Consider the following 20,589-nt stretch of genomic DNA (forward strand, 5'->3'; position numbering starts at 1 on the left):
AAGAAATAGGGCAATGGAAAGTTGTATAGATGGATAAGAAATTAAAGATAATGGGACTGAATTTTTTTCTTTTTTTTTTGTAAATCAACATCAGAACTTGAGCATCCAAGTGAGTTGGTCTTTTTTCAAAACAGTCACTTTGAGAGGTGGTACTGTACATTCACTCCAACTGCCATTCCATTCTGCTATCACTCAAAATACTTGGATCCCTTCATTTGGAATTGCCACCAGAGCTGATACCACATTCTTTAGAATACTCTCAGTGGTCGTAAATGTTATTTTTTGTGGGTGGATTTTGTTTGGGGAAATAGCAAAAATTCATTTGGAGTTATGTCTGGTGAACAAGATATAGGTAATAGAGCCTAAAATAGCATTTGGGGCTTTATTCTTTGTAGAGCCCAAAGAAGAGAGATGACTGAGTGATGACAGGTCCCCTAAAAAGTTTATGTATTGGTGGCACTGTTGGAATAAATATCTCATCCCAAGGTGATGTCTTTGAAGGAAGCAGTACTCATTTTAATGCAGAGGATCTAGCATGATTTTTGTGGTTTCATTGGTCTCATTCCTTGATAGATTTAACTTGAAGTTGGCCATACATTCGCATTTAACCCCAAGAAATAGCCCTCTGTAGGTAGCAATGAATGGGTGACAGTTCTGCCAGAAAGAGTCCACTGTTGACATTCTTGCAAGTCACGGCTTGGATTTTTCTGGCCTTCAGATAATACTGTTCGCAACTGGGCTTTCTCTCACACTCATGAGAGACAGTCCCATAACCCTTTCACCATGAAGTAAGCTTGCCTGGTTTATCAATACCAGGCCATCACAGCTTTTGTTTTTCTTGTTGTAGGAGCTATCTCAAGATTCATTTGGGTCTCAGGCATCCTCAGCCCCCTCAATGACCTCCAGTAAGGGAGGGCAAGAAGATATGAACCTGAGCCTTCAGTCAAGACCCTCCAGCTTGCCTGTGAGTATTTCTGCACCTTCTGAAAGGTGATGGGGCAGAGAGGAAACCAAAGCAAACTAGTTTCTGGTTGGAAGTTTTGGTAATTTTGATCTAAATGAATAAGTTATTTCTTGAATTCAAGGAACTTAAAGGTTGACTTGTAGATGTCTATTCTGTCTCCCTGCCCAGGGAATAGGTTTATGATCTGTTTAGTTTGTTTTTGTTTTTTTAAATATTGTGCTTTTAGACATGGACCCACATGAGGGGCAGAGAAGATGGAGATATCAGAAGCACTGTCTGCTCTCCATCAAAGTTGAGAAAAGTATCAGTTTCTTGACTTTACTCTTAAGGGCTTAATTTTTAGGCTTTTGGCTTAATGTTTAACTACGAGGTAGGATCCTGGGGCAATTCAGCATGCGTTGTCACATTGAGCATTGCTGGAGCAAAAGCAGTTTTTCTGGTGGTGATTTTGTGTGACTACTCTTTTTTTTTTTTTTGGTAGAGTACTTGATGCCCACATGCTTAATTATGGAATCAGGTACTTATTTATGGAATGGACTGACCATATCCTGAGAAAGGCAGTATAGTCTAGTGATTAAGAGCTTGGGCTCTAGAGCCAGAGTTCCTGGCTGTTCAGGCTTCTGAGGCCAGAATGCAGATAGGACGTCTGAAACTGTTTCTCAACAGAGTTCCTGGCTCTAGATTCTGCCACCAACTCTGTTTCATGGGGGTGGTGGTGAACATTAAATAGGTTACTAGAGAGCACACACGAGCACTGCACATTGTAGGCACTCCATAAATGTCAGCCTTTGTAATCATCGCCTCAGAGGGCATTGGGACTGTACTTTATACCTGAAAGGCAGTTAACACCAACTAGGTGGTTGTGGGAACCTTTACCGTTAGTCTTAGCTCTGTGGGCAAGTTACTCAGCCACTGAAAGTTAATCTGCTGGGCACAGAGATAAAATAAGCTACTCTGAAATCTAGTCATCTGGTAAGATGGTGGGTAGCAAACCCACCATGACAAATCCTGCTTCAGATAGGAAATGAAAATTCAGCCACATATCCAGATAAGAATCTTTTGGAATTTTGACTCTACTTGGATTTAAAGCCTGTGTCTTCATTTATTCTGACCTGAGAGAAATGGTTTCAGGATCTCTAAGAAATAGGCAGAAGGCGGGAACTCTCTTCATCATGAAGCGCCTCCCATGGATTCCCCTGAAGGTCTCTGAGACACCTCAGTAGGGCAAGGTCTGCAGAATCCCTTAGTACCTGGTGTTCAGGCTTCTGAGGCCAGAATGCAGATAGGACGTCTGAGACTGTTGACTTTCTCAACTGAGGAATTGGGGGAAGGAAGTGCCTTAATAAAGCGATCACTCTTTGTTCCCTTCTCATTAGTGTCTGTTGCAATCCTTTTCTGCATCCTGAACTTCATTGGAATGTGCTTTTTAACCTGATTCAGTCAGAATGTGTAACCACTCCCTCATCATCTGTGGTCTGTGGCTAAATCTGGGTGAGGTGCTATTGTGTCAAGAACCCAAATCGGTGGATTTCTGTCAGTGCTGTAAGTTGCTTCGTTCCGAAAAGTTTTTGCTTGCTTCTGGTGACCTTTTGATAGATCTGTATTTGGCTTTTTTTCTTTTTTTTTTTTTTTTTTTGGTCCTGAGAAGCCTTGTATCCAGAGATGCTACATGTCTAGTAAGGATTGGGAATCTTAAGAACTTCTTATCTGACCCACTGAAGTGAAGGTGAAGGTTTTGGCAGCCTTTTAGGCCCAGGGGATGGTTGTTCCTGGGAAGCCTATCACAAGGGAACATTCCCAAGTTCTGACTTTTTCTAAAGATTCATCCAAATGGGTCATTTGCTCAGTGGTAGAAGCTCCATGTGGGAGGTAAGCTGGCTGGGTTATTGGCATCTTGTTTTTTGAATTGCTTTTTATCCCTTTGCTACTTGGACAGGCATCAAAAAGTGGTTATTCTTTGAAATTTTGGTTTAATGCCAGATTTGCCTACGCAGGCTAGGAAGCAGCCCCATCTGAAGAAATGAGAAGTTGGATTCCCTACAAGAGCCCTCTCCTTTCTTAACCAGTTTGTTAAAGGATCCCTAGGTTTGCCAGTGCATCCCTTCACTAAACAAATGTTTGTGAGATATCTATTGGCACCAGAGCAGATTGCAGGCTGGCTGGAGAGCAGCGCCTCGGATTTCACATTGCCCTCCTTACTCATTCATGTTACCTCCCTGGCCCTAAAGGCATGATTGTGACCCTTGAATATTACAAAAATTAAATTTTGAGGAGTCTATGCTCAGCTATTGATGCCAAGCCATTTAGGTGCTATTATCCTGATCATGTTATCCGTATATTTAAACCTCTCAATTATTTTTTCGTTAATCTTAGAATAAAATCCAGATTTTTTTTTTTTTTTTTTGAGAGTTTCATTCTGTTGTCCAGGCTGGAGTGCAGTGGCACGATCTTGGCTCACTGCAACCTCCGCCTCCTGGGTTCAAGTGATTCTCCTGCCTCAGTCTCCGGAGTAGCTGGGTTTACAGGTGCTCGCCACCACACCCAGCTAATTAATTAATTAATTAATTTGATATGGAGTCTCACTCTGTCACCTAGGCTGGAGTGCAATGGCACGATCTTGATTCACTGCAACCTCTGCCTCCTGGGTTGAAGGGATTCTCCTGCCTCAGCCTCCCGAGTAGCTGAGATAACAGGTGCCCCCTACCACGCCCACCTAATGTATTTTTAGTAGAGACAGGGTTTCACCAGGTTGGCCAGGCTGGTCTCAAACTTCTGATCTTAGGCTATCCACCTGCCTTAGCCTCCCAAGGTGCTGGGATTACAGGTGTGAGCCACCTTGCCCAGCCTAAAATCCAGAATCTTTAATGTTAGACATCAGAAACACAGGTTGCTGTTCCCTCTCAGCTCCCGTCCCCTGTGTCTTTCTCATTCAGTAGGTCTGGAGTGGGGCCTGAAAATGTGCATTTCTGACAAGTTCCTCTGTGATTCTGTTGGTGCTAGACCAGGGGTGGTACTTTGAGAACCTCTACTTTATTCTTTTTTCTCTGCCTTGCTCTTGGCTTGCTTTCCTTTTTTTCTTTTTTTTTTTTTTTTTTTTTTTTGAGACGGAGTCTAGCTCTGTTGCCCAGGCTGGAGTGCAGTGGCCGGATCTCAGCTCACTGCAAGCTCCGCCTCTTGGGTTCACGCCATTCTCCTGCCTCAGCCTCCCCAGTAGCTGGGACTACAGGCGCCCGCCACCTCGCCCGGCTAGTTTTTTGTATTTTTAGTAGAGACGGGGTTTCACCGTGTTAGCCAGGATGGTCTCGATCTCCTGACCTCGTGATCCGCCTGTCTCGGCCTCCCAAAGTGCTGGGATTACAGGCTTGAGCCACCGCGCCTGGCCTGCTCTTGGCTTTCTTTCAGTGTCTCTAAGGCATCACATGCCATTTTTTGCTTTCAGACCTTTGCACACACCCTTCCCTTTGCCTCATACTTTTCCCTTCAACTCTTCCTGTTCATCTTTCAGACTATATCTTAAAGATTGTTCCTTCAGAAAACTACTACCTAATCAAGCTTCAAGACATAGCTTAAATAACTTCTATGATGATTTCATTGACTAAAGGCCATTGTTAGTTTACCTTAAAAAAAAAAAAAAAAAGGCCGGGCATGGTGGTTCACGCCTGTAATCCCAGCACTTTGGGAGGCCAAGGCGGGCGGATCACGAGGTCAGGAGATCGAGACCAGCCTGGCTAACATGGTGAAATCCCATCTCTACTAAAAATATAAAAAATTAGCCAGGGGTACCTGTAGTCCCAGCTATTCGGGAGGCAGAGGCAGGAGAGTCGCTTCAGAACCTGAGAGGCGGAGGTTGCACTGAGCCGAGATCGCGCCACTGCACTCCCAGCCTTGGCGACAGAGTGAACTCCAGCTCAAAAAAAAAAAAAAAAAAAGGTGTAGCTGGTCGCGGTGGCTCACGCCTGTGATCCCAATACTTTGGGAGGTCGAGGCGGGCGAATCACGAGGTCAGGAGTTTGAGACGAGCCTGGCCAACATGGTGAAACCCCGTCTCTACTAAAAATACAAAAGTTAGCTGGGCGTGGTGGCAGGCGCCTGTAGTCCCAGCTACGCAGGAGGCTGAGGCAGGAGAATTGCCTGAACCCAAGAGGCGGAGGTTGCAGTGAGCCTAGATCGTGCCATTACACTCTAGCCTGGGCTACAAAAGCGAAACTCCGTCTCAGAAAAAAGAAAAAAAAATTAGTTAATGCCCAGGGTTCACAGAGTTCTGATTTGTTTGATTTGGGATTTGGGCATTGGTGTGGTTAGCGGCTGTCCCAGGTGAATCCTGATTTGCAGGTAGAGATCTATTCTAGACTGTTTCAGGTTCCTTTGCTATAGTAAACTTTTTTGTTTTTTTTTTTTGAGATGGAGTCTCTCTCTGTTGCCCAGGCTGGAGTGCGGTGGCACAATTGCAGCTCACCACAACCTCTGCCTCCCAGGTTCAAGCAGTTCTCCTGCCTCGGCCTCCCAAGTAGCTGGAATTACAGGTGCCCGCTAACACACCCGGCTAATTTTTGCATTTTTAGTAGAGACAAGGTTTCACTATGTTGGCCAGGCTGGTCTTGATCTTCTGACCTAGGTGATCCATCCGCCTCGGCCTCCCAAGGTGCTGGGATTACAGGTATGAGCCACGGCACCCAGCCTATAGTAAACTCTTAGCACCCATACTTCTTGTCAGTACTTAAGTATAATTTAAATTACTTATTTATTGCAAGTTCAGTGAGGGCTGACTTGCTCTCTTACTTATTGTCATAGTGCCTGGCATGTAGTAGGCTCCAACTTACTGAACAGATGAACCTGAGCAGCGTTCATTATAATGCTCATTCAGGAACTATACATCTGACAGGAGCAGCTTGACTATATTACCAGATTGTTGTTTCCACTGCTAGGGCAAAGCAGGTATCACAGACTGTCATGGGGAGACACAAACTTCGTTTTAGAGAATGGATTAATTTATTTGTGCCTCCTGACAGTGGCCTTAAGAAGTGAGGTTAGGCTGGGCACCTTTGGCTCACGCCTGTAATCCCAGCACTTTGGGAGGCCGAGGTGGGCAGGTCACGAGGTCAGAAGATCGAGGCCATCCTGGCTAACATGGTGAAACCCCATCTCTACTAAAAATACAATAAATTAGCCAGGCATGGTGGCATGTGCTTGTAATCCCAGCTACTTGGGAGGCTGAGGCAGGGGAATCGCTTGAACCCGGGAGGCGGAGGTTGCAGTGTGCCAAGATGGCACCACTGCACTCTAGCCTGCAGGACAGAGCGAAACTCCATGTCAAAAAAGAATAATAAATAGAAGAAGTGAGGTTAGGGTTTGTCATCTATCTTGTAAAATGTCTACCACTTCACCTTATGTTAATAAGGTTGCCAGAAGTGGTGGCTCATGCCTGTAATCACAACATTTTGGGAGACCAAAGCGGGAGGATCCCTTGAGCTTAGGAATTTGTGACCAGCCTGGGCAACATGGTGAAACCCTGTTTCTAAAAAAAAAAAAAAAAAAAAAAACAAAAAATTGCCAGGTGTGGTGGAGCATGCCTGTAGTCACAGCTACTTGGGGAGGCTAAGGTGGGAGAATCATTTGAGCCTGCCGTGAACTGTGGTTGCGATTGCATTCCAGCCTGGGTAAGGGGGGGTTGGAGGTGATTCTTGTAAGGGATATGTGAGCAAATCTAGGTGTTTCATTAAGGTCTTTATATATATTCTTTGTAAAAAAAAAAAAAAAAAAAAAAAAAAAAAGATGAAGTTTCACTACGTTGCCCAGGCTGGTCTCAAACTCCTGAGTTCAAGTGATCCTCCTACTTTGGCCTCCCAGAGTGGTAGGATTATAGGCGTGAGCCACTGTGCCCAGCCCAGGTCTTTAATTTCTTCATTTTGGGATAAAATCTTTAAGGGACTCATCTGGAAATTGGTATCTAACTTTTGATAATAGTCATTTTTGAGACCATATGGAGTTTTATCTTAAAGCTTCTATTTAAATGATTCTTCCAAGTGTATGCCGTTTCCCTAGAATAATGAATGCTTGCCTTTTTTTTTTTTTTTTTTTGGAGACAGAGTCTTGCTTTGTCACCTAGGTTGGAGTGCAGTGGCACGATCTTAGCTCACTGCAACCTCCGCCTCCTGGGTTCCAGCAATTCTCCTACCTCAGCCTCTTGAGTAGCTGGGATTACAGGTGTGTGCCACCACTCCTGGCTAATTTTTGTATTTTTAGTAGAGATAGGGTTTTACCACGTTGGCCAGGCTGGTTTCAAACTCCTGACCTCAAGTGATCCACCCACCTCAGCCTCCCGAAGTGCTGGGATTATAGGCGTCAGCCACTGCACCCAGCTTCTGTAACTTTCCTTACTGAGACACATTTGTGAATTTACATTTTGGTCTTGAAAGTATACCTAGGATAGAGTAATGGAAAATGGATATGGGATTGAAAGCTGTGATCTGAAGAGGTTAGCTAGTGCTTCACAAACTTTAGCATGTGTTAAGAATCACCTGAATTACTGCTGCTACCTGAGAAATTCTGATTCAGTGGGTGTGGGCTGGGACCTAAGAATTTGCATTTCTAACAAGCTCTGAAGTGGTACAGATGCTGCCAGTTCAGAAGACCACAGTTGGAATGAGACCGAGGTAGGTAGTAACCTTCTGAAAAGGGAAGGAAAAAAAAGTACTAGACTAGGAAGCCATAGCGGTAACTAGAATAATAGTGGTGATTTACACTATAGTGGTGACTTTGAAAGATTTGGAAGGCACACTGTGGGTTAAGAATCTCTTGAAAGAAACTAGATCTCCTGTAGCTGTGGCCTCAGTGCAGTTTATTCCTGGGTAGCGGAACCGTTGCCCTGCCAGTACCACACTGGGAGCTCCACTGCTCTATGGTGCTCATCACTGGATCCCTTCCTTTAGTGGGGCCAAACTTAGTTGGTCACCAAATCTTAGTCTACCACAGAAATGGTTTTTGCTTTTGAGTCTGGTTTCCCCTCTCTCTACTGCCTTTTGTTTTTTCGGGTCCCTGTTATCTCTCACCTGGTGTCTTGCCACAAACTTCTGACTGTTCTGTTTCTTTTCTTCCCCTTTTCCTTCCAAGTCTGTCCTCAACATAATCACCAGAGTGATCATCTTTAAACAAACAAACAAACCTGGCCAAGTTACATTAATGTTTTAAAACCTGGCTACCTGTTGTCTGTAGATTTAAGTCCAAGTGTGACATACAAGTAAGTTCCTTTGGGATCTGGAGGATGAGGAGGGATGTAGGTAAGTTTCCTGTCCCTGGAGTAAAACCAGGCACACTTTTTGCTGTGGGTGTTATGTAGAAAACAAGTAGACATTTGACAAGGGTTGAACTTGCCTGACTTCTGAGGTCATTCGAACTCTTGGGTCCATGATTCTGAATATGATACGGTTGCTATCCTGAAGGATCCTCCTGTGTTTCATTAGTAAAATAGACATAAAACAGAAGACCATGTGCCTGTGTTATAATGAGTGCTGTCAGAGTTCAGCAAAGTCACTGATCCATTTATGTCTCAGTAGTTGAAGAAAAAAGTCATGTTGAAGTTCAGTCAGTATGAGCTAGATGTGGATGTATTTTTTTTTTTTTTTTTTTTTTTTTTTTTTTTTTTTTTTTTTTGAGACGGAGTCTCGCTGTGTCACCCAGGCTGGAGTGCAGTGGCGCGATCTTGGCTCACTGCAAGCTCCGCCTCCCGGGTTTACGCCATTCTCCTGCCTCAGCCTCCGAGTAGCTGGGACTACAGGCGCCCGCCACCACGCCCGGCTAGTTTTTTGTATTTTTAGTAGAGACGGGGTTTCACCATGTTAGCCAGGATGGTCTCGATCTCCTGACTTCGTGATCCACCCGCCTCGGCCTCCCAAAGTACTGGGATTACAGGCTTGAGCCACCGCGCCCGGCCGTGGATGTATTTAAGTGGTTACAAAAGGAAGAAAAGTCCAGCTTGAGCAGAGGCCATGCAGGAATGGGGATGAGGTGAAGTATAGATACTTGGGGGCTGGTCAGCTTCCTGGGGTGGGAAGTAACAGGAAGGAAAGCTAGATCACAGGGATCCTGCTGAGCTTCAGCCATTTAGATCTGATCTCTGGGCTTACAGATAGGTAACTGGTGCAATCATGTGATAAAACTAATATTTTACCAAAATGATCCATTAGTTTGTAGTATGCTTTGAAAAGGGGAGAGTCTTAAAGCAGTGGAATAAGTTAAACCGTAGAACTACTTCTGGCAAGAGGTATGGCGTTCTGCTCCTTCTGTCTCATTTGCAGAGCCACCTGCTCCCACATGTGGAACATGCAGGAAAGAATATAGGACTGAGAATAAGTGGGTTCTGCGGGGTGGAATATTTAAAGATTTTGATTGACTGGTGGGCAGGGAGAGTCTCATTTTTGAGAAGTTAAATTCCATATTTATTTTGTGGAATATCGTAAGATTTCTGAAAACAAATGTCCAGTTTCTAGTTGGAGATAGGAGACTGAAACTTAGGTAAGACCTGAGTCTGGATACGAGTTTGAGAGTTAACTGTGGTAGTTAATAGTTAAACCATGGAATGAAATAGGCCTCCCAAACTGTGGAGTTTAGAGATAGAAGCCAGATGGAGCTCTGGACGATGCCAGAGGCCATCAGGTAGAAGCAGCCAACAGAGAGTTGGAGAGATCGGAGAAGGACCAGGATTGTGTAATATTTCTGGAAGCCAAGGGAGGAGGGAAGATGTCAAATTTGTATTTCAAAGAAAATAGGCAGTTGGATTTGTCATAAAGCATTTTATTGGGATCCTTTTTAGATAAGGAAAAGGCCTGATTTCTGAGGGCTTGAGAAAAGGAAATGAACAAGGGAAAGGGAAAGAGCACTCTTGAAAGGCACTGAGAAAAAGGAGAGTCTGGCTGAATCAGTCCAGTTCCTCCGCTTCATCCCAAAGACCTGCATATGTATAAGGCAGATGGAAGAGGGAAAGGTGAAGGTGCTAGCAGAATATTAGGAGGGTATAAACAGGCACGTCTTTCTGGAATTGTGAGAAAAAGGAATCAAAGGCATCCACTGGATTAATTTCTAAGGGACACTATACCCTTGGCTGAAAAAAAGGTTATCTTAAAGCCTGTTGTTGAAGATTTGGGTCATACTCATTTCCTCAGGTTAGGTAGGACTGGATGTTATTGATATCGGGAGGGAGGTGGAGAATAGAATTAGGATTTGTAATGTCTATCAAATTATCCCTTGAGTTTCTGAGCCATTCTTTAGATTTCACTTAACATCTTAGCTATTACCATTCATGTTTTTACTTCTGTAATGCTCTCAGACGCTGAGATCTTGGTCTAGAAAGAGGAAATGGGAGGGAGCTATGCTGTCCCTGTAGAATCCAAATTTTAGAGGGCAGGATTAAGGCTAGGCAAGGAGCTACAGTCAACATCAGTTGTTCTGAAAAGATAGGAATTAGAATGTACAGAATACCCACTCCTGTTTTACATATGAAAAACCAAGGGTCAGAATCAAAATTTGAATCTAGCTCTGATATTTCAGGTGAAATATTTCCTCCAGCATCCCACCCAGTAGAGGAAAGACATGGACAATCTGATCCTCTCTTCATTTTTAGGCAAAAGACTCAGCTCTTTGCCATTTAGCATTTACTAGACTTGAACTAAAAGAAGGAATGTCAATGGATTTCCATTTTACTTCTGTTTTCCCAGACATCCCTATGATGGAGGCACAGATGAGTTGTGGAAAGGGTGGGTGGTAGGAAAGATAGCCAGACATATAGGACCTGCTTGGAGGAACTAGCCAACTAGGGAATCACCTCAAACAGTGAACCGTTGACTAGAGTTTGGTTCCTGTGTTGGATGAGAGCAAGCCTTGTTCTGTCTCTGTCTTCTTAGAATATACTGTCCTGGTCAGTGCTAACTTTAGTCAGTTAGATCCTTGTGACTCAGTGTGGTCCATTGTCTAGAAGCACCAGCATCACCTGGAAGCTTGCTAGAAATATAGATTTTCAGGCCCTATCCCAGATTTATTGGATCTAACTCTGTTAATAAGATCTCTAAGTGATTCATATGTCTAATGGTTTAGAAGCACAGAGACACTGACAGCTGAGAATAAAATTTTCAAATGAAGTATCAAGCTGGTAGGCCAGACACGGTGGCTCACACCTGTAATCCCAGCACTTTAGGAGGCTGAGGCGGGTGGATCATGAGGCTACTAAAAATACAAAAATTTAGCCAGACATGGTGGCACACACCTGTGATTCTAGCTACTCAGGAGGCTGAGGCAGGAGAATCGCTTGAACCTGGGAGGCGGAGGTTGCAGTGACCCAAGGTCGCGCCACTGCACTAGAGCCTATGTGACAGAGTGAGACTTTGTCAGTGTGGGAGACCACCACCAGTTGTTTCGTGCATGTTTTGGGGACCCTGGCTCCCGGTGGCTTACCCAGTTCAGAACCCGTAGTGGAGCCATCCACAGCCCCCAGCATACCTCTGCAACTTCCTCTCCAGCCACTCATTTGTACCTTAAGCTCCTCACAATTCCTGGTCCTCTTGATTAGGATATACATCTGTTTCTCTCTCTTTCTGTCATGCTCAGCAAACCTCTACTTTGGCTTCAAAACCTAGCTGAAATACCCCTCTGGGACTTCTTCCCCATTTTCATGTTGGCATAGCCTTGTGCTAGTACCTCTGCTTGAACTGTATCTGACATCTGTCATGTGCCCAGCACAGGCAGATATTCGTAAATCTTTGTTGAATACCCCCCAGATTCTCGCTACCTAGCTGAGCTTTGGGAGCTAACGTTTTGTTGTTTAGGTTTATTGAGAGGAGTGACAAATCTTCTCAATAAATGCTTTAAAAATTAGAACGTTTGGCTGGGCACAGTGGCTCACGCCTGTAATCCCAGCACTTTGGGATGCTGAGGCGGGTGGATCATGAGGTCAAGAGTTCAAGACCAATCTGGCCAACATGGCGAAACCCTGTCTCTACTAAAAATACGAAAATAGCCAGGTGTGGTGGCGGGGGCCTGTAGTCCCAGCTACTCGGGAGGCTGAGGCAAGAGAATCGCTTGAACCCGAGGCAGAGGTTGCAGTGCTCCATCTCAAAAAAAAAAAAAAAGAAAGAAAAGAAAATTAGAATGTCTGAAGGATTTTAATTTTACACAGTTTCTGTTCCCTTTTGTTCATTCCATGATAGAAGGAGAGTGGGCCCACAGTCCTTACCTAGGTTTTTGATGGTTTATTTTCAAAGGGATAACAGAAATGTCACTAGCAATTTTGGTAACCAGAGAAGCAGGGTCTTTCTGAGGTTGCTGACCTGTTTTCTTTATAGCTGACCATCTATCTATCTGTGCCTGCTCCTCTTGAATTATAGCCCAGGTGCTCTCTCAGAGTCTCGAAAAGGAAATCCCCACCCCCTCTGTCATATCTGCCCAGACTGCTAAGAGCAGCATGTACCCTGTGCATGTAGCCATCCCTTCTCTAGAACGCTGGTTCTCTGGGCTGGACTGGCCAATCCGCTTCTCTATCTTAGTCACACTGCTCCAGCCTCGATACTGCCTGCTGCCTGCTTGAGCCTTTGCTGCTTGCAGCAGATTACTGTATGCTTGTTCCTGGGCCCATTTCCTGTTTCTATTCTAGTCGCTGGTGGCTCAGCTCTGCTTCCTGCCTGTGTGTCTCACACAGATTCCTCTTGCTGGAACCTTTTGTTTCCTTCGGAACAGCCTCAATCTTTGAAAAGCAACTGAGCCTTACCTCTAGTATGATGGCTCTTGAGTCACTTAGTCCTACAGAGGACTGGGTGGAAGTACCTCCTCCCTCATTAAGCACACCATTTGAATTTTACCTTGTTTTTCAGTTTGTCCTCAGCCCTGCTGTAGGAAGCTAAGTTGGGCCAAACTTGTCCTCACTTATTAGTATACAGGGCTATCGGGACTGGTATGTCCTGATTCTTTTGTACCTGGAGCTTATAAACGTATTTCCTACTACTGAGGAAGACACTTGGTATTCTCTCTGGCCCAAGCGTCCCTGAAGCCCAGGTGATAATTATTGAGTTGGACAGATTATGCCATCCTCAGCAGAATAACAGGCTGCAGAAAACATGGGGATGGAAAAGAAAGTGTGTGCTGACTCAACCCTCCATCCTGTGTGAGCAATTCAAACCCCCCACCCACCCCCTCAGAGCTTAAGGTGAGAGAGAGAAAGTACAGTGAGGTTGTAAAAAGGGAAGAAGTGAAGGAGGTTGTCCCGGACAAATGTATTTAAAGTCCTCAGGCTCCCCGCTCTTGCCCATTTCCTCCAAAAAATACGCTTTGTGAATAAATCTTTTCTCTCTTCCTTTACAGCTTCTCTTTTGGGATCATTTGATAATACTGAGTCAGAGGATTTCTGTACTAGACCCTAGGTCTAGCTATGTTTAATAGAGATTTAATATAGGGAATTTGAGCTTACAACTGGAAAGAGTGAGGGAGCTTGCTCTAGGCTTGGCCTCCAAGAAACGACCCAGATTTAACCTAGATTTGACCTACCAGGGGAACTTTGACCTCGGAGCTACTATTGGATTGATTGCTCTTGAATCATATCCCTAAACCTGTGATCCAGGATCAGTAAGCTGGAATCAAGAAGCAGTAGCTGCTGCTGCCAGAACCAGCACCCAGTTAAGTGGAGGATGGAACCAAAATGCTCCTGCAGAAACAAGTGAAGGAGACAGAAATATGGTCTCTGCTTGCTTTGATCTAATCTCATGAGTCAGCTTCTCATTACCAGAAGCTGAATTGTATGCAAAACCAAGGGATTCTTGGAAATTTCATTTTTAAGTTTTTTAACCTTTACAATTAGAGAAAGAATAGAATGGAGGCAGCGTGAACCAGCACGACAGAATATTTACAATATTGACACCCCCATTCCTGTCTCCCCTCCCACCTCCACTTTACATGAGGAACCTAAGGCCCAGAAAGGGAAAGACACTTGTCCAAGGTCATTCAGTAAACGAGAACATTGGATTCTTTGACTTCTAGTCCACTGGTTCTACTGTTGCTTTTACTGTTAGGACCAACTCCTATACAAGATCAGCAAAAAGATCCTTTAAGAAAAGGAAGGCCGCGGGCGCAGTGGCTTACTCCCGTAATCCCAGCACTTTGGGAGGCTGAGGTGGTGAGATCACCTGAGGTCGGGAGTTCGAGATCAGCCTGACCAACATTAAGAAACGCCGTCTCTACTAAAAATACAAATTTAGCCGGGCGTGGTGGCGTGTGCTTATAATCCCAGCTACTGGGAGGCTGAGGCAGGAGAATCACTTGAACCTGGGAGGCGGAGGTTGCGGTGAGCCGAGATCGCGCCACTGCACTCCAGTCTGGTCAACGAGCGAAATTCCATCTCAAAAAAATAAGAAGAGGAAAAATGCCATATTCAGAAAATGGACTTTGCTTTCCATATTCTCTTTGGAGAAAGGGAAGGAGTTATGAACAGATATGATGTTGAGATTTCTAGATTTCTAGGCAAAGTTAATGCTATTACAGCTTTTGGATTTAGTTCTGTTCTCCAGAAGAATGTAAGAAGCATTTATTCTGAAAGGAAGAATTCTCAGAAACTAGAATGTCCTGATACTCCTTAGTCATCATGGATGAACTAGTTGTCGTAGTGACAGTGGCTCACCTTCACCCATTCCCCCTAGCATTTTCTTTTGCTGTTGGTGCTTTTCTGTCCAAAAAGATCAACCAAAATGAGAAAACCAGCTCCCAGATGTTTGGTTGCCCAGCTGTTTCATGTCTGTCCTTGGGCGGACTTGGGCCTTTCAAACAGGAAATAAGCCAAGTCCACCTAGAAATATTATCTTTGTAGAAACCAGTAGGGTCCTTTAAGCCAAGGTGAGAATCTGTTTCTTGGAATTTGGCCCAGAGGGGAGGACCTGTAGGTGTGGAGCTATGTTAACATACCTGGCCAGGTGCACTGGCTCACGCCTATAATCCCAGCACTTTGGGAGGCTGAGGCGGGCAGATTATGAGGTGAGGAGATCGAGACCATCCTTGGACAACATGGTGAAACCCTGTCTCTAGTAAAATGCAAAAAATTAGCTGGGTGTGGGATAGACGCGGTGGCTCACACCTGTAATCCCAGCACTTTGGGAGGCCAAGGCGGGCGAATATCCTGAGGTTGGGAGTTCAAGACCAGCCTGGCCAATATGGTAAAACCCTGTCTCTACTAAATAATACAAAAATGAGCTGGGCGTGGTGGCAGGCACCTGTAATCCCAGCTACTTGGGAAGCTGAGGCAGGGAGAATTGCTTGAACCCAGGAGGTGGAGGTTGCAGTGAGCCGAGATTGCACCACTGCACTTACACAGCCTCGACTACAGAACAAAACTCCGTTTCAAAAAAAAAAAACCTGGGTGTGGTGGTACACGCCTGTAGTCCCAGCTACTAGCAACTACTAGGGAGGCTGAAGCAGGGGAATTGCTTGAACCCGGGAGGCGGAGGTTGCAGTAAGCCGAGATCGAGCCACTGCACTCCAGCGGGTGACAGAGCAAGACTCCGTCTCAAAAAACAAACAAACAAACAAAAAAACACTATACCTGGTAAGTCAAGTGTAGAATTAGCCGTATTCTTTTTTTCTCTTGTGTCTAAGACGCACTAGAAAGCTGTGATGACATCGGTATGTATTCTGTTGCCATCCCTCTGGGGACCAGTGCTTGGTCTCCTGAAACCCCTACTCTACGGCCTGAAATTGTTTCATCTTCCCTGCCTGTTCCCAGCATAGAATTGTTTGGTATTGTGACATAATCTGATAACTCACCTCCAAGCTGCTAGCTTCCTTCCCATTTGACCTTTCCCAAAGAAGCTAAGAATCCATGCCTTGTTGAAGGTGCGAACTAGGGGTTGGAGGCTTAATCTTGAGAGTCAGTGAACCTGTCCCTTAAGGCCAGCTTTGATATGGGAAGAATATTGAATATTGTTTACTGAGATGGGGATGGGTGAAAGTAATTTTTCCTGACATTTTGGGAAAGGTAAGAGAGAAAACAAATTTAAACTACAAGGGATCAGTGGCCAGGTGTGGTGGCTTACACCTGTAATCCCAGCAATGTGGGAGGCTAAGGCAGGAGGATTGCTTGAGCCCAGGAGTTTGAGGCTGCAGTGAGCTATGCTTGCATGACTGCACTCCAGTCTGGGTCTATGAGCAAGACCATGTCTGAAAAACAAACAAAATAGGTCAATGTTCATAGGAACCATTATCAAGAATATTTGGATTTTTATCCCCTGTTATCTTCTGGAACTTGATTATAGCTCCCCTGTGTTCAGAGTTGTTCTTTTCAAAGTCCTTTGAGGTTGTATTCTGGTTTAAGATTCTATCCATTTCTCACTCTCAAATCTGTTTATTCCACCTTCTCTCCCTAAATATTTGGATTTTGTATATAGACCAGTAGGCTAAGGTAGGGAAGATCACTGACAAGTATAAATTTAAGAGTTTACAAAACCAAGGAGGCCATCCAGCCCCCTAGTTCTAAGCCGTGTTCAGCACAGTGCCAACTTTGCCTTCCCTGGTTGTCCTTGCTTGCTTTCTGGTTGCTATAATTCTGAGGGGCAACCAGGCTTGCTGTAGAGAGGAGAGCCAGATGATGTGGAAGCCTAAGGCAACATCCCCTCCTTGTTACACTTCTCATACCCAGAACTCTGCTTGCTTTCTGTGTTCCTTTCCTTTCACTCCCCTTTCCTGCCCTCTCTACTCAAGTTCTAAGATTATAGCTGATGATCTTCATAATAGAACAAACTCCATTTGGTTAACCTTCCTAACAGGGAATGCTTGGCTTTGAGAAAGTAGGGGGTTCCTAACTTCTTTGCCTTCTCTAGCTTTACAGTGCTCTTCTTTCCTGCTGGGATTAGAACAGCCCTATTCCATAAATATGCACTGCTCTTGGCTGCTCTAACTCAGGCCCAGCTCTGACCCAGATTCTTTTTTTTTTTTTTTTCCAGATTTGAGTCTATTAACTAGTGACTCTCAAAACATTTCATACATTTTTGGCCAAAAAGTGGTTACTAACTGGGTAAGACAGTGAGAAGCCTTTGGGGGGCAGGGTGACTGGTCAGGCAGATAACATGGTATTATACAGGCCTGATGAGACTGTGACAAACTGAAAAGCAGGGTTTCAACCAGTTCGTGGCTTATGGGAGTTCCAGAATCATCATCATTATCTTTTTTTTTTTTTTTTTTTTTGGAAGAAGTTAGATGCCTGGATTTTTATGTAAAATCTCCCAGTTTTTAGATGGGTCTATATGAGGGTGTTAGGCAATGAATTAAAAAATTCTCAGCCGGCCAGGCGCGGTGGCTCAAGCCTGTAATCCCAGCACTTTGGGAGGCCAAGACGGGTGGATCACGAGGTCAGGAGATCGAGACCATCCTGGCTAACACGGTGAAACCCCGTCTCTGCTAAAAAAAATATAAAGAACTAGCTGGGCAAGGTGGTGGGCACCTGTAGTCCTAGCTACTCGGGAGGCAGAGCTTGCAGTGAGCTGAGATCTGGCCACTGCACTCCAGCCTGGGTGACTCCAGAGTGAGACTCCGTCTCAGAAAAAGAAAAAAAAAAAATTCTCAGCCGGGCGTGGTGGCTCATGCCTGTAATCCCAGCCCTTTGGGAGGCTGAGGCAGGCAAATCACGAGGTCAGGAGATCGAGACCATCCTGGCTAACATGGTGAAACTCCGTCTCTACTAAAAAATACAAAAAATTAGCCAGACATGGTGGTGGGCACCTGTGGTCCCAGCTACTTGGGAGGCTGAGGGAGGAGAATGGCATGAACCCGGGAGGCAGAGCTTGCAGTGAGCCAAGATCACACCACTGCACTCCAGCCTGGGTGACAGAGCAAGACTCTTGTCTCAAAAAAAAAAAAATTTTTTTTCTGGGGCCTGTGGGTCTGTCCCTGCAGTGTCTTGTGGACTGCCCCTTGTAGCGTTGGCTCTCTCTTGCATTTACTCCCTTTGAGCTGGTGCCTAGAGTTTCTCCGGGGGTGGGGGACAGCTGTGAGGAGCACCTTCTCATCTATCCTTTGCCAGTTCTCATTGTGTTTGGTGTTTGTTTTATTGGTTTGTTGCAGGGGGGTGGGGGGAACGATGGGGGAAATGTTGAGCAGAAGCACTCGATGTGATTAAACCTCCAGCTGAGCATATCTGTGGGAGTAGAATATCGACCCCTGGAAAATCAATGGCTGCTGCAGTGACCCAGCCGCTGTTTGCAGGGGCTCCCACCACAGGAATGCAAGCAGCCCAGCAGTCTTTCTTCTCCCCACCTTTTTACCTCAGCAGTGCCCTCAGCCTCCACCCAAAGGGTCAGACCTGCCTCAAGAGATTTTGCAGAGGTGGGTTAGAACAGCACGTTCTCGTATTATCACAGTTAGATTGAAATTTCTCCAGTGACACAGAGCCCTACCTCTGACAGCCTCCTTTCCAGACACTCCTTTTCTGCACTGCTGCAGTTCTAGCAACAGCTCTTACCAAGTTGTCAAGACCCATTTGGGGTTGTACTTCTGAGTTTTAAACAGGAGAATTGGGTTCTCTTGATACCAGCACCCAAGAGCCTGTCTCTTGTGGAGGTTTAGAATTCAGGTATAGGGGTTTAGGATGGGGGAATAGAGATTAAGGGAAAGAAAGAGGACTAACAGAGATTGTGTCTAAAGAGGATGCTTTTGAGTAGATAATTCATTGAGCAACATTTATCAAGCATCTTGTCGTTTGTGTGTCTGGCATCTTTCTGGTCACTAAATAGCCTGATCTTGCTCTGGTCCCACAGGCTAGTGGAGATAGAGCACAGTGCCATCAGTCCTGTAACTGCATCTAGAGGAGCCTCATAGAATGGCTAGCAGATCTCTTCTTGGAGCGTGGAGGCTTCTGATTCCTCACTGCCTCCACAAAACTGTTTTCATCTTGGAAGTTCCCAAGGCTAAAAAAAAAAAAAAAAACAATTTTAGCCTGTAGTTGTTGTACCTATAAAGCATCTTCAAGCAATTTATCTTCCCACCCAACTCTACTCTGGTAGTTGGGAAATCAGCCAGCCTGATGTGTGTGAAAGGAGAGTTCATTTGCCCTATTGTTGGAGCACCTCTGTGGCCAGAGGGTTGAAGCTTGCTTGGCTTTTAAAGCCTCTAGAAAGGAGCCTTCCCATCTTGTAGCTTGGGGAGTGGGGTACCTAAACAAAACCCAAACCTTACTGTGCTGGGTGAGGAGGAAAGTGTGAGGATTTGAGGAGGCCATCTAGAGGCCAGGAATACCTTGATTTTTTTTTTTTTTTTAAATCTGTGAGCCACGCCCTTGTGATTGATAAAAGGATTCGAACACATTCAGTTTGAATACCCAGCAGAGACCAGGCTCCTACTTTCATGGGACTTCTACCTTAATGGGACTTCTGCTTGTTTCCCTACATTAAAAGTCACCCTCCCTACAGCCCTCTGTCCTCTTATACATTTAAGTACCCTACAGAAAACCCAGGGGTGAGAAGAAGTACTATACCCTTTAATTTAGCATAGAAAAAGTAGGTTTAAGTCGAAGGTTATCGGTGAAAGTGCTGATTTGAAATAAACACTGAAAGTTATAGCAGGAGTAATTAGAAAAGAGGGGGGTTGGGCACGGTGGCTCACGCCTGTAATCCCAGCACTTTGGGAGGCTGAGACGGGCGGATCACGAGGTCAGGAGATCGCGACCATCCTGGCTAACACGGTGAAACCCCGTCTCTACTAAAAATACAAAAAATTAGCCGGGCGAGGTGGCGGGTGCCTGTAGTCCCAGCTACTCGGGAGGCTGAGGCAGGAGAATGGCGTGAACCCAAGAGGCGGAGCTTGCAGTGAGCTGAGATCCGGCCACTGCACTCCAGCCTGGGCGACAGAGCAAGACTCCGTCTCAAAAAAAAAAAAAAAAAAAAAAAAAAAAAACAGAAATTAGCCGGGCTTGGTGGCAAGGGTCTGTAATCCCAGCTACTCAGGAGGCTGAGGCAGGAGAATCGCTAGAACCTGGGAAGCGGAGGTTGCGGTGAGCTAAGATTGCGCCACTGCACTCCAGCCTGGAGGACAGGGCGAAACTCTGTCTGAAAAAAAAAGAAAAAAGGAAAGAGGGGAACACATAGCATCATAGATTTTGTAGAGTTTGATTTATCTAGTATCAGTCTTTCCTTCAATAAAGTAGTTAAGTGAGCCTCATGAGGTTAGCCAGTTGAGTCAAGTAGCTAATCACTCAGCATGTCTGGTGATATAGGCTGTTGGCCTTACCTCTCTTGGAGCATGGAACCCAGCTTTTGATCATGTCAAGCTTCTATTAATACCTTATGGAAAGAGTGTAAAGTAATGGATTTGAACCTCAGGTTTATTTAATAGTTGTCTGTCCTTGGGCAAGTCACTTCTGAACTTGCTTCTTTGTTAAAATGGGAGTAATACCTATATCAGAAGATGATTGTGAAAATTAAATGAAAGCCACTCACCTTAGGGTTGAATATGTGATAGTCACATATTTGTGTCAATTCTGCTTCCTTTCAAAAGGAAGATACAAAGAAACTTTATTAACTTTTTCCAACATCCTTTGTATTTGGAGATTTGGTCTCCAGAGCTTTCTTTATGAATTCTGATGTGTATATAGGGGGTTTCCTCTTGGAGTTGGG

General features: G+C 44.9%; 1 protein-coding gene across 2 annotated transcripts in view; it reads left to right on the plus strand.

The window, feature by feature from the left end:
• Positions 1-20,589, plus strand: part of ARID1A (AT-rich interaction domain 1A) — an 87,282-nt gene that overhangs the window by 35,942 nt on the left and 30,751 nt on the right. For both annotated transcript variants that reach the window (XM_050794270.1, XM_050794271.1), the window contains exon 4: positions 848-964. In XM_050794270.1, coding sequence (XP_050650227.1) covers positions 848-964 — 117 coding nt within the window. The remainder of the gene's footprint in view (positions 1-847; positions 965-20,589) is intronic.

This window comes from Macaca thibetana, chromosome 1 (assembly GCF_024542745.1).
Source record: "Macaca thibetana thibetana isolate TM-01 chromosome 1, ASM2454274v1, whole genome shotgun sequence".
Taxonomy (NCBI): Eukaryota; Metazoa; Chordata; class Mammalia; order Primates; family Cercopithecidae; genus Macaca; species Macaca thibetana.